Source organism: Epinephelus moara, chromosome 7, assembly GCF_006386435.1.
Source record: "Epinephelus moara isolate mb chromosome 7, YSFRI_EMoa_1.0, whole genome shotgun sequence".
Taxonomy (NCBI): Eukaryota; Metazoa; Chordata; class Actinopteri; order Perciformes; family Serranidae; genus Epinephelus; species Epinephelus moara.
The window spans coordinates 28,233,005-28,248,168 of NC_065512.1; the positions used below are offsets into that span (position 1 = coordinate 28,233,005).

Genomic DNA, 15,164 nt, shown 5'->3' on the forward strand with positions numbered 1-15,164 from the left:
GTGTGTGTGTGTGTGTGTGTGTGTGTGTGTGTGTGTGTGTGTGTGTGTGTGTGTGTGTGTGTGTGTGTGTGTGTGTGTGTGTGTGTGCGCGTGTGTAAGGGGAGGGGTAAAAAATTGATACAGCATAGTATCACAATATTTTGCATAGTGATATTGTATTGATACACAGACACCAAGTATCAATCTTTTATTATGTATATTATTAATATTTGCAAATACATATTGTTATACAACTTTTGGTACTAAAATAATAAAATCAATTGCTTTGTCGGTCCACTAGATGGTGCTGATGGGTTTTTTTTTGTTTGGTTTTTTTTGTTTGTTTGTTTGTTTTTTTTGCTGATGAGGACAGCAGAGGTCTCAGTCAGCAGCATTTGACAGGATGTTCATCAAAACAAAGATGAAGGCACCGGAGAAAGAAATCAGAAATGTGCCGTTGGCATTCAAATCAAACATCTGGACATACTTGGGATTTTTTAACACAGAAGGAAAGAAGGACTTGGATATGACACATGCAAATTTCAAGCAGTGTCATATGAGAATCAGACACTATGGGACTACGAACACAAGGGCTCACCTCACGCTCCACCATCCAAAGATAGCGTTAATTAGCGTAAATTAAGAATGTATATAATAAAAGATCAATACTTGGTGTCTGTGTATTGATACAATATCCCCATGCAAAATATCACAATACAATGCTGTATTGATTCTTTCCCCCATCCTTAATTGTGACCTAAGTGTTGTGATAATATCGTATCGTGGGTTCTCAGGCGTTTCCCACCCCTAGTGTGTATGTGTTGGTTTGTATTTATGCTAAATGGCTAAAAAGAGGAAGTGGCAATGGGAATGTCCAATCACAAAAAGGTGCCTATCTTCCAAATGGATTCACAGACTTGCCTTAGATTTTGTGGGAAGATTGGTCATGAGCCAAAGGACAGCTGATTAATTGTTCATGCCAAACAGCAAAAAGGGGCAACATGTGGATGCAGCATGTACATGTGTGGTCGCAGCTATTGCGAATTCCCGCTTGTTTGAATATACAGTAATTTGCTATTTTTGAGGCAGTTTACTTATTTGAATCTCCTGCTAAAACAGATTCAAAACGGGGCGTCAGTGGTTTAGTGGTAGAGCAGGCACCCCATGTACTTTACAAGGCTGTTGCCGCAGAGGGCCAGGTTCGACTCCAGTCTGTGGCCCTTTGCTGCATGTCACTCCCTCTCTCTCTCCCCCCTTCACGCTTGTCTGTCCTATCCATTAAAGGCTAAAAAGCCCCAAAAAATATCTTATAAAAAAAAAAAAAAAAAGATTCAAAATAATGCAGAGGGCTATTCATCCTTTACTGTTGACATTTTTGTCTGTAAAACTGTGTGTGAACTGATGCAACTCCACACTACTGTGCATGACATGATTCCTGCTTAATGAAAAATACGTTTCTTTCCATCAGGAGATATTTTCCTCTGTAGTTACACAACTAAATTTGATGTGTTGTTGATGTTTGTCTGCTCCACACTGCACAATTGCCTGTATTATGATACGATCATTGCTGTTGGCAGCAAAATATAAGTATTGTATCCATGTGATTACCACCCCAAATTGATTGTGATGTGTGAGTTTGTGAATGTGTTGGGTGTTTTTTAGACAGTGCAGATTCCTGTTTACTGTCCTTCACGAAGAACTACATTTCTTTGAGTGGAGTTGTGAAAAAGACTGCCACTGGCCCAAATCGTTATAGAGCCAGAGTGTTAATTGGATCATTTCAGACTCGTTTAGAGGAGAGCAAATGTCCCAATAAATCCCAGAAACTGGCTGTTCTATCTAATTTACTGATGTGATTCAAGTGAAGTTTTCAGTGGCTCACAGTGCAGCCTTGAGAACTTTCTAGCATTTCTGCTCTCACCGTTGCTCATTTTTACGTGGCAGTATAATTATGACTGACATTTCTCAAGTGAGTTTCTATGACTTTTTGGTGAGGATGGGAAAAGTGTCTGTAGTGTTCCCAGGTTAAGAGCAAGCCTCATTGACCTTTAGAGCCTCCTATTTGAATATGATTAGAAAATGACTAAGTTAAATACCTGTGACATTTCACAAACTGAAGCATGGTTTTGGAATTTGCAGTCTGTAGAAATACTGAATTTAAATATAAATTTGAAGCAACAAAGAATGTATCCAAGATTTACTTTAACTCAGCAGATGGCTGAACCATTTCAATGAAAAAGTCATATAAATGTCACAATGGGGCATAATTAGGGCACAATAATTGGGAATAGGGCCATATTAGGGGCATAAGACCATTGGATAAGGGCATATCAAAGATTTAATGACAGTAAGTCAGAGCAGGGGTTTCTCAATTATGTTATTCAAGGACCTTTTAAAAAATACTCGAGTGCCCTGAGGGAGCTCTTTATATGCAATCATCGACTGACACTCATAAAGTACAATATATTCTGATTTAGATATTATATTGATTCAGCTTTTATTCCTTTTATTGTGTTCATGTAATCACTCCTGCAGTTTCAACATACATTTAAGTCCAATTGCACATTTTGCTTTATTTGTTTTCTATTTTCCTTTACCTCCTGCTTTTTTGCTTTGCTGGTTGAAATTCAGATTTCCTTAACTTGAATTTCAGTAATGCTCACAATATTCAACACTGTGTTATTTTCCATGCACTCTACATTCACTCTAGTTTCAGAATCCACATCCTGTGGGAAGGGTGTGCGAGATGGTATCTACATCAAATATATTTCCCTTCATTGAGAAGCTGAATATGAACAAGCGAGTTGTGCAGCATTATCATGTCAGACATTCATCCTGCTCAACTGCAAAATATAGGTCACCTTCGCCTCTGCATTTGTCTTCAGTAGCATCGGGTGACGCTTAATGTCTAAGTCTATAAACTAATGTTAACGCCATATATGAATAAATGCCATATGTATGAATGATGTTATGTGTACAGGTAACACTCATCACAAACCTGCTCTATTTACATTTTTTACCCAGTTTCTTATATTTCATAGTTTATTTAATCATTTACCCATCATAAGTAATTGTCAACAAATCCAGCGTGTGTCTCTCCAAAGTAGGTGCAGGTTAGTTTGTTGGGCAGCTTTAAACGTTAGTTGTGAACATGAGCTTGAATCTTTGCCTGTCTCCATGTGTCTGCCCTGTGACCGACTGTCCTGGGTTTACCCTGCCTCTTGCTTAATATCAGCTGCAATCAGCTCTGCCCCCACCACAAATGATTTAATTGTGAATAATATCTACACATAAGCATTATCACTATGATAGCATACTCGTACTCGTACCCGTACTCGTTGTCCTCCACTTATCCGGGTCCGGGTCGCGGGGGCAGCAGCCTCAGCAGAGAAGCCCAGACAGTTCTCTCCCTATGATAGTATACTTTGATCCTTATGATCCCTGATCCCTATCTTAAAATGCCGCATGATAAAACCAACGCTTATTCACTCTCAACTTGTCAAATATGGCAGCTTGATCAGTGGGCCTATACTTTAAACTATAAAGGTCTAGATATCCCTATAGGGTCAGTTTTGGACGTGCAGGGATGGCGTGTCAATTTCTGCTTGCTACATGCATTATGTCATTACAAAATAACCTTGTGTTCACAGGATTGGATAGCAAAACTACTTGATTAGGTTAAGAAAAATTATTTTGGTTTAGGCTAAAATCATTGCTTTTTTTTTATTTACGTGACATTACTTAATAAGAGTAAGCTAATGAGTATGTCGTGATTTATGCTGTATTTAACTGTGTAGCATAGTTAGAAAAAAAACCTAAATGGTTATTCTTGGTTTCACATGAAACATGACAGCAGTCTCATGGGTAAAAGTCCTGTGTTTGTTTATGCAGACTGTCTTGCTCTTAATGAGACTTTGTTGCCATAGATGGGTTTACATTGGAGATAGCTGAAAGCTCAGCTCAGTGTGTGTCAAACAGATGCTAAAGGGTGCCATGTGCGTCAGATTCAGATGCCGACAGCTGCTGACCAAACTGCCAAATTTCCCTCTCTGGGAATGAGAACGGGCTGGGTAAAGCATGATAAAACTTAATCCTACCTAGTAGCACTGTGTTGTTTTTTTGTTGTGTAATTATTTCCGTCTGTCTTCTGGCCACTCTGGGAAAGTTTGCGGATTGACTGCTAAGACATTTGCTGTGACTGTGTGTCACAGCTCAGATGGGTTGATTTCATAAGTCATTAGAAACTCAGTTTCCTGAGATTTTCTTATGACCCTCTGTTTCTGCTCCCACCTTCATACATTCATTGAGTCATACTCGAGTTGTAACATATTTTTAGGGCATTTTTTGCCTTTAATTGATAGGATAGTGAAGTGTGAAAGGGGGAGAGAGAGAGGGAGTCGACGCCCCGAGTTGTAACATTTTCAACTCACCTTTGCGTTTAATTGTGCCACTCAGCTGACATTTGCATTTGTTTCCCATTCACGTTTCCATTGACTTCTTTTGTATTCAGGCTGCATCAGACAGCATTTTCCACATTTGCTTTGGAAATTGGGGTCTGCATCGACATGAGGTGGTGGATGTAAATTGTAAATGTATCAAACAAAGCACTGCACTGAACTGTCAGCTGACCACATTGCTTCATATATATGTTGTTGTTTAATACAAGTATATCTACAGTAGGTTTGTTTTCTGCATCATCAGTGACACTCTGGCTGAACTAACACTAACTGAGAGGCAACACCAGGCAAATAGCCACTGTAGAAACCTAAAAAAAAAAATACGGCATGAGGTAAGCATCATTCTGGTTTCTAGGTTGGCTTTCCTGGGAGAATTACTGTACAGGAGTGTTGGTTGAAATTGTAGGTTTCAGTAAAAATACTGTACAGCCCTGGGAAACTGTTAGATGGCTAGAGATGATGAAACATTCAAATAGCAGTTACAGAACAGTTCAATTAGGATCCAGGGATTTTCAGCCCAGTCAAGACCAGTCAGTATGCTGGGCACATTGAGTCAGGCATGTACTGTAAGGCTGAAATCAGGGCCAAGTTTCAGACACAAGCATATGATTGGGTTTGTGGTTTACTGAGCCAATACGCCCTTGGCTTGAGTAAATGCTTCCTCCCATCTCAGTGTGTCTGTCCCCTTGTCGGATGCAAGGCTGCATGTTGAATGAATGCAAATGTCGGACCAAGTGGGTTGATGGTTATGGTACATACGCTGACCCGACATGCTGGAGGTCATGGAAAAGAGGCGTCGCTAAATAAGTATATTTGAGAAGATGAATCCTAACCTTGCCGAAAGGAAATCTTCTGCTGAATAGAACAGGCAACTTTGAAACCCTGTATGAAGTTGTAGCTGATAACTTAGACGGAGCAATGAGCCAATGGATTTCACACTAACTACAACACACTACATCTAAATTCAGCCAACTTGTGGCTCATAACCAGCTGGATGTGTTGTATCCCTCCCTGAGTAGAACTGGAACTGTTTTGAGAAATTATTCAATAGAAATGTTGATCATCTCTTGCTGCAGGAAGAATGTGACTTAATGGCCATGATGAATCCAATCCACATTACTCTTCACAAGGCATCATGCAGAGGAAGAAGATCATACAAGCATGACCGAATTAACATTAAGATTCCATTTGATGGGAGGTTGTTTTTTTTTTCAAGTCGATGAAAAACCTAGCATTAAAACCAATGGTAGAAAATGCAACATGTTCTGAGTTGGATTGATAAAAGCTATCAGTTGAAAGGAAACTTGTTCAAATCTTTTTTTAAGGATGTCTTTAGTGGCTACAACATTGCCATGCAAAAGATTTCAAAAAAATCTGGAGAGTAACAAGCCTCTTCAAAGCTTGTCCTTTCAACCGCCCCTCAAAAGTGTTCACCTTTCTATGAAACTGTACAATTAAAGATGATCCCTGTCGGTGGTGGAGATACTGTGACAAAAATTGTTAACAATTGTGAGAGGAGATGATGTGAAAGGCCACACAAATGGGCTAAGGCAACCAGAGGCTGAAATAATTATGTTAAAAATGCATGACTCTCAGTTCAAATTCAGAATACCAGTACTGGCAGTGCCGTGGTTTGCTAATAAAAGACACTGGGTATGACAGAATGGGGTTGTGATGGGTGGAGTAGGTTGGGTAAGAAAGAACACCGTTAAAGGTAAATGGACAGAAGATGCCAACAAGGACGTTTAATTATTCCCACAGTGGTGCTAATTGGACAAATACTGCGGCAGCTGTAAATGGTTAGTTGTTTTCTGAACAGGTTTGTTAAAGGGAAAATAAGATTCACCTTTGAAAGGTCATCATTATATCAACACTCTTTAACCTAAACACATACATTACACAGTAAAATAATTTTTTTTTATTGCTGGGATTGTGAATGTTACATAAATGCACTTTAATAATAGCTCTCCCTCACAATGCCTTTGTAGAAGCCTTCTATGTAAATGACCATCCCACACATCCTCTGCAGACCTGTAGAAACCCAACAGTTATTGTCAGAGAGCAAAATTTAAAAGTCAAATAGAAATCAATAAAATGGATTAAAGGCATGTTTGTGTATCAGTGAACCCTCAACGATGTTGAGGCGACGAAGGCAGACGTTTCCTTCACTGGTAACAGTGCTTGACTTAAATACTAGAGTGTCTAAGAAACAGCAATGTAATGAACATTGTAATGCCCTGTGTAGTATGTCTATCTGCGCTATTATTTTTGTAAAAAGAAGCTTTAGTTCAGTCAGCTGCTCCAGTCTAATCAGCGACATCTAACAAAGCTACAAAAATCCCCTCCTCCATCTCCCTTTCTCTCCTCAGCCAGCATGCTCTGCAGCAGCAGGGTTGTCCACACACCTACTCATTTTCTTTGTTTTCCTTCTTATTTAATTTATTCAATTAACTCGCATTAGGTTTATCACTATTTTTTGAGGTTCCTCATTTATGTTGCTTCCCTCTAAGCCAAGGCTGAGCCACTGTAGGTCCGCACACTTTCATGCCAAGTGCCACACACACTGAAATATCAGTGTTGGAAATTAGGGGAATTATTCCTTTCCGACCCTGTAGATCTGCTGATTATTGTCATTCAAATGTCTTTGTTGGGGGGGTGTTTGAATTATGTGTGCCATTTGACTCACAATACTCCTTTCACATCCTGCACATGACATGTGGTATGGCATGTGTGAGAACAATATTTCAAGAACATTTAAGGAGCAGTGTGTAAGATTTAAGGAGATTTTGTGGCGCCTAGAATTCTTTCAGTGTTTATTGTTAGTGGATTTAAGATGGTTAGATTTATGAGGGCCTGCATACCAATGAGGGTTCCTGTGACACCGGTGTAATGTCTTTGCTTAAAGACATGGATTATTTAAAAAAAAAAATTAAAAAAAAAAGCTGTATATGCCATTCAGAGAATATCTATGATTCAGAGTCTGAGCTGGGATTGTCTGCACACAGCAACTTGGAGGTGGTGGTGGCAGCTATTGGCTACCAGTGGTGCTAAAAGCGTGAACAGTGTTAACAGTAGCGACAGTGCAAACAACAGCTAAAGTGCAGTCAGAGCTAACAATGATAATATGGTGGCAGAACCAGAGGTTGGGCGTTAATGCTTTAAAGCCACCACCATTATCAGCTGTAACCGCTGTATGAAGGCAGTGCAAAGCATCAGCAATTAGGTTGCCAGTTGGGTACACACACAGGAACTCACATGCACTATAACATGCACACACAGTGGAACCATCTACCACCACAGAAAAACAGAGAAGCTCAGATTACAACACACACACAGGGAGTATGACTTCATGCTCTGCTCAGGACGCCATGACTCTATATCTTTAACATTGTAAATAACTGTTTGCTGCTATATTAATATTCTGAATGTTGTATACAGAACCTTCAAGACATTTGTGTGAACATATAATCATTTACTTACCAATATAGTTTTTAACTTAAACCTCATTGCATTGCCGCTTATTTTTATTAAAGCAGGATATTGAATAATACATACACTGTCTGTTTTGTAATGTAATAAACTATAACGAACTTTATGTCAAGCATTTCCTCCCATTTCATGTTCCAGGCACTGGTCTTTTCTTTTTTTGACCAAAAACTGAATAATTCATTTGCACTGTGTCTCAATGTTTAATAAACTGTGCTGCTAATGAATGCACCATAAGGCTTAACATGCAAGTTGCAGACATAAAAGATGTACATTTCCATCTCTGACAGGCAATTTAACTTATTTGAGTTCAACAAAACATAAAGAGATGAAGCATCTTGCTACAGATTAGATCATTCTTGGGGGGATTACATGTTCTCTTGTTTTTGTAAGATAGCAGACTCACAGTAAAGGGTTTTAGTTCTGTTCTTTTTGAACAAGAACAAGAACAATTTTCACATTTCCAAGGCAGGCGTTTTTCTTTATTATGTAGTGGTTCTGATGTACCTCTCGTATTGATCCTGCCTCCTGTTTCTCAATTTGTATTAAAGTGTTTTTTCCTAACCACAGCTAGCTCTTTTTTTTCTTACAAATAGTGGCCTCGCTTCTTTGACAGTTTTCATTTTGATGTAAGAGATATAAAACAATTGCCAAAAACGTGTTCAGGGGTATTTTCCAAAATTATCAAAAGCAGCCACACTGGACTGAAAGTCTGCTTCCAGTTAATTGAGTGCTACATCAGGTGTTTAGTAACAGAAATAACCCATCTGGTCTTGCTGTGTGTTCTAAGTAATTATTCTTAGCACACACAGGCGCATTTTGCAGCTACAGTACTTGGTTTGATGTCTTTATTCTTCTTTGATCAGATACCGATACTCTGATTAGATAGTGTATTCATCATTCTGTCAAAAGTATTTAGCTTTCATGTTAATCCCTTATTATGAAACCTTATTTTTATTCAATAAATCATAGTTGTCTGAAGAAGTCTGATGGTGTTGTGCTTCAAGGTTGAATTAGCATTTCACTAGATCTTAACATGAAAGCTGCACAGGAATATTTTTTATAGCTATGACTTACGCAATGACGACTCTGTAGCTACCTTTTCTTTCTGAGACCACTCAACCAAACATAAAAGAAATTAATAGACATGTCCCTCCTTGTTGCAGCTCAATCAAACTGTGAATATAAATGTGGCCTAATGCTTAAATCAGACTTGTTCTAGCACAGATAACCATGAATATATCTGTAGGGAGATTTAAAACAATACCAATGACTGACTGTCAACCTGGGAAGATGTGATCTGTTATGTGCGCATTGTCTGTATAATCGGAGTGACATTCTTGCCATTCCCCCCTGTATTTGCAGGAGTCAGTTGTGTCGGGGAGAGCGGTGAGTCGGCCAACATGACAGAGTGCCTGCGCTGGGCTGGCCCTGTGCCCCCTCAGATCAGAGAGTGCCGGGTGGCTTGCAAGGATGACTGCACTCTGACTGCTTGGTCCAAGTTCTCTGAATGCGCTGGATGTGGCAGCTCCCGCAGTCGCAGGCGCTCACTCACAGGTAAACACAGATTCTCTTCACAGATTGTAAGACACAAATATCACTTGAGGTTGCTGTTTACCTTGCATTACATCTCCATCAGCAAGTGGCAATGCTCTACTAGAACCTATGAACCACTACTGGAAACATAAAGTACACTCATTCTATGACTAACTCAACTACATGTCTTGATCTTCAGGGTTGTTGTCATGACAGCATATTCTCCGTGTGCTGAAAAGCCCCTGTGCTTTGACATACATACTGCTTTCCAGTCCAACCTCTTTTCTGGTTGTGTTACTGTAACTTCCTACTGTCCCTGTAGTGTTATGTCAGGTCTAAATTAGGTCTCTCACAGCTTGTAATCCCCTATTTCAGTGCAGATGGCAAAATCTGAATTACATGCTGTGGTTGCAGACCAGGCTGGATACTATTTGTCTTCATGAATATTTGATCCTTTGCCGGAGGGGTTGTAGTAAACATACCCCGTCTCCTTCTATAATGCTCTTAGAATCCAACACGTGAAATCAGACCGAGCTCTGTGGTGGGTTTTATTTGGGAATAGTGTGTTCAGTGGGTTGTAATGGGCATTATAGCTCCATATTTCAACTCTTTCATATTAACTTTAACACTTTTCTTTAATTTCTCTGTCAGGTAAATTGATGGAAAGCAAATCTACTGTGGTTTTTAAGCTCTAGTATGTGGTAGCTGTACCAAGACATCCACTTCCTTGACCTCCTTAAACCATATTGCAGTACACTCATGTCTAAACTGCATGTCTAAACTGAAAGTCATGTTGATGGTCCAAAAGGCTGCTTAACAAGATGCTGTTCAGTTATAGTTTACATCTCGTGGATTTCCTACAAGTGGCGAGAAGAAAAAAAATCTCCTATCTAAATCCAAAGGCTGCTACACTATTCATACAGTAAACATGAGCAAATACTGTGAGTGCTATAAACATAACAGCCCTATTACTAATACATGGAAATAAGGTTTGAAATTGGCAAGATGTCTGTGCTACACAAATTACACAACACGAGGAATATAATTATCTAGTTTGCATAAAGCACATTATGACAGGTGTTTTCCTGGTTTTTCAGCAACCTTCCTTGCGTCACGCCATTTATTACCCGCAACACTCGTGTGTTTACAAACAAAACAAATTAAGAGTCTGAAAGGAGGAGGATGACATAAAATGAGCAGCCATGCGTCAGCCCCCTCTCCTTCACACACACACACACACACACACACACACACACACACACACACACACACACACACAAGTCACTGGATTTATACATTCAGGGTTCCCACAATCATGGAAAACCTGGAATGGAATTTCATAATTACATTTCCCAGGCCTGGAACAGTCATGGAATTTGTATAAATCATTGAAAGTCATGTTTTGTTTAATGAAATTGTTACAGTAATCTTCCACGGATGACCTTCAATGTAACGTGATATACAGCAAATTTATTTTCTGTAGCTGACGTAACATCATTCTTATATGTACCAATGTGAGACAATCAGTACGTTTAAATGCATGCAGTAGTCGAGCTAGGCTTATAGCTTGGCTAATCAGTCAAGTTGGACTTTTTGTCTGAGTATACATGCAGAAGAGAAAATCGAATTTCTGACCAAGTACATCTGACTCCGCCTCGATTGGTGGCGCTGTGTCCTTTTTAATATAGTGCGTATTGAACTAGTTCTAGCTGACCAGAAGAGGATGCTAATGACCAATGAAGATGGCGGAGCATGAATGTAGTTTCCTCGTCCGTCCAATAGTGCGTCTTGTGCTTCTCGGTCGCTATGGTGTTTGTTTGTTTGTTTTTCCGGGAGTTACTGCACTGCTATATACTGAACTGCTGCTACGTCACCTCCTTCTTCTTCCAGGTGAAAGCCTGCGAAAGAAAAAGTGGTGCATGCGCAGAACACCGAGTTCGTCTCCAGTCGGACTAAGTGGATACATGCAGCAATAGTTGGATTGTCAATCGAATTATCTAGGTGTGTTAGTCGAGCAAGGGATAGTCCAGTTTCAGTCAGACTAAGCTGTTTACATGCATTTAAAAGTCCAGTTTCAGTCAGACTAAGCCAATAATTAAATTTTCTCAAGCTGCATGTAAATGTACTGAATGTTTTGTTTTACCATCTCATACGTTTCTTCATTTTCTCTCTGCGTTCTTTCTCCCTCTTCATGTATGCCAACTAACTGAAATTGTGTTTGAATATAGTTTGATTCTGATATGTTTGAAAAACGCCCCACAAGTGGGGCAAGAAAACATTTTTTTTATTATGGGTTCTTGAACAGTCATGGAAAAGTTTTGAAATTGTGTCCATGAAAATATATGGAAACCCTATACTTTACATATTTGTTGTTACACCTTTGCAGTACAGTGTCTCTCTCAGAAGCCTATGTTATTGTTTGGCTTTGTGTAGAGCATTTTCCAACTGATGTCCAAAATACTTTATGAGCCATTTGAGCTGGACACTGTAAATTGACCCAGTGGTATGAATGAGAGCATAACTGTATCATTTTATTTATATAAGGGCAGCATGAATGGCTCAGGTTTTAGCACTGGCACTTTAAAGCACTGCTGCTGCCTTTCTGTGAGAAATTTGCATGTTTATGCCATGCAGGTTTTCTCCAGGTGCTCCAACTGCCTCCCACAGTCTACAGAAATGCAGATTGGGTGAAGTGATTATTCTATGTTGCCAGTGCCGGCCTGTAGCATAGGCAGTATAGGCGAATGCTAAGGGTGCCGTCATCCATAGGGGGCACCACAAATGGGGGAAGAAAAAAAATCTAAATGTTTATCTTTTACTATTCTTACTAATACTACTACTTCTAGTATTTTGAAATATTACATAAGGCCACAACAATGTTACTACATAGCAAAGCCTACTAAATAATGGCAGACCCCTCCCCAGCTCCCACCTGCTCTCTGGGGGAGATGGGAGAGAGTTTTCCAACGTCACATGAACCCCAAAACACGCTGTATCCTTATCTTGTCAAAACACAAAAGCTCTCTGGTGGCCACTCAACGACCACTGCACTACTAAGAGGAGTATATGTGGAGAGAAGGAACATGAAAAAAAAATCTGTGTTGAAATTGGCAGGAGGAGACCGAGTTATCATTACGTCTGAGCCACAATGAACAGCGCACAGAGGTTGCATTGATTTACGTTGTGAAGCCTTCAAGCTCTATTCAGTGAAAGGGCCACCATTGTATATTGCCCATACAGTAGGAATATGTCTGTCTTTGTGTATCTGTCTATTGATAGACTGGTGGCCTCTCTAGAATACACATCATCACTGCACCTCTACCACCTCTTTCCCAATATATGCTTGAATACCAGGCTGACATTATCACTTTCCTCTTTCTTTTTGGCTGGCTAATAGTGGACTGGGCTTATCAATAAGCTTTGTATTAGCCCTGTGATAGAGTGGGCAGAGGTGCCTCTTCCCTGTTGGTTGATGAATGCATGCTGTGACACACCCCTAAACAACTTAGTCAAAATTGATGACAACCCTACAATAAGTGAAGTATACGCTGGATGTGCAGGCTTCTCAGCCACCGTAGCAATCACAGCCTTTACAGAGTAATAGGATCCCTGGGAGAAGTCTTTAAATGTGCTGCAAATAACATTTAAAAAAAAAATCATTTATCATTTTTAACTGATACTGATATGTCAATATACTTACAATGAATAAATGACGTCACGGTGAAGAGGACTGAAAGCCTCTTCCTACCTTACTGTATATCAGCGAACACAAAATGAAGATCTCATTCTCGGTAAATACTGGTTGGTTCCTGTTGCAATTATGTTGTCGCTCCTTGTCAAGAGCTGTGAGAAGTTTAACCTTGTTTACTCTGCTGAAAACAGCACAGAGGATGCCAGTCTTCTAGTGTGTTTATATTAATTAAATTGATGTCTTAACATTGATAGGATAATGATTTCTTGAGTTTTAAATGATGCACATTAATGCAGGTGTTACTTTAATCAGAATCTGTCTCCTGTCAGAATAAAGGGCAGCTTGACTTGGGTGGAGAAATGTTTCAAAAATGATACATGCATAAATAATCTTTCCCATCGCTTTATTGGCGAGTATCGAGTTGTAGCTAATATCTTCCTCTCAGGCAGCATGTTGAATGTTGTTCGGGTGTTCAGATTTTAAGTTCTGTGAATGATTTGTGCTTCAGATGAGAGAGCAGAGTTTATATGTGTGTGTGTCTGTGAGAGCTTAACTGCAGATAAATGGTTTAGCTACACTATCCGGTTTTGTTACTGAGCCATTCACAATTGCTCAGACTGTCTTCTTTGTCAGACTAAGCTTTTAAGTACCTCATGTGTATCATTTTAGCCTGGCCTTTTATAGAAATACTGCACTTCTAATGGTCAACATTCTATAGAAAGTGAATGTATTTTATTGTATTGCTCAGTTTTATTTTTGCTCTTGTGTATTCTCTACTTTAAGTGCTTTGTTTCTCCTTTTATATTGTCTGATGGTACGCTGTTATTTTATGGTTTTATATCATATAATTGATTTACTGTATGTAGTTATATTGCATTTGATTTATTAAATGTGCCATAAAAATAAAGATTGTTCCAGTAATTGATTGGTTGGAATCTACTCAAACTTCCAAGAAAGATGAGAGAGAAAAAAAAGTTACAAAACCTGAAGGTGTAGCACAAAGCTGGAGTGCAGGGAGAGGATTTCCATGGGATTTATTATGCACCTATCTCACAGTACATGGATTTTACTATCAGGCATTATGTTACAGTAAAGCTGGGCTACAGCAGAATAGTGAGATTTTACGGCATGACTGTTCTGGGACTGTTGACTTGCATTGTGAGCTACAGTATAGATATTGTAATTCGTGGAATAAGAAAATATATGTAGCGATATAAAGTCTGATAATATTATGAGTTATGCAGCGTAAGCAATGTGAGCACAGATCATAACTATTTTTAGATGCTCTCTTGTCACTGTCAGAATCGTCTTTTTTTTGGGTAGGTCTTCGGTAAAAGTTTCGAGTCAAATTTTCACACCAAGTCACACCTAGTTCTCTTTGTACATAACTTTCCATACTGCACTGAAAATGATCCCCTTTGTTAGTAGCTTCACACAGTCAGAAAATGTTCTAATGTGCTCCATTTTCACTGAGATTTTAGTCCCTGAACAAATACTCATGAGCAGCCCTGTCCCCTAGACTCTGTTTATATGTGACTTTTTGTTTAGCATTTGTTTATATGTACTATATTTTCTATTAAATGTCCAGTGTGTAGGATTTAGGGAGATATAATGGTAGAAATGGAAAATAATTTCCTAAATATTTTTTCTTTAGTGTACTAGTTCATACCCATTGAGTACAGCATACCATACCATGACTTAGTCATACCAAAAATTAGAAAAAAACAACAGCATTCGGCCACAGGGGGAGCCACAGCGATCGGTCGCATTTTAGCCATTTTTAAACATTTTTCTGTTCTTATAGCGCCACCCAGTTGCCAATTACCTTACCACCTTGAGGCGTCCTGTTCTACATATCTACCAAGTTTAGTAAAAATCGATATGTCGGTTAGGCCTAGATAAGAAATTAGCTCTCTAGCGCCCCCATTTTGTTTGATGGGGTCAATAATGGAGGAGTCCCCTCAGATTATGTGTGGTCATATGCCTACAAAGTTGCGTGGTGATCGGTGAAACCC

General features: G+C 39.3%; 1 protein-coding gene across 1 annotated transcript in view; it reads left to right on the forward strand.

The window, feature by feature from the left end:
* The window catches only part of thsd7ba (thrombospondin, type I, domain containing 7Ba), a 243,726-nt gene that overhangs the window by 170,854 nt on the left and 57,708 nt on the right, over window positions 1–15,164 (forward strand). Inside the window, exon 14 of the mRNA XM_050049373.1 lies at window positions 9,288–9,479. Within this exon, the coding sequence (XP_049905330.1) occupies window positions 9,288–9,479 (192 nt within the window). The remainder of the gene's footprint in view (window positions 1–9,287; window positions 9,480–15,164) is intronic.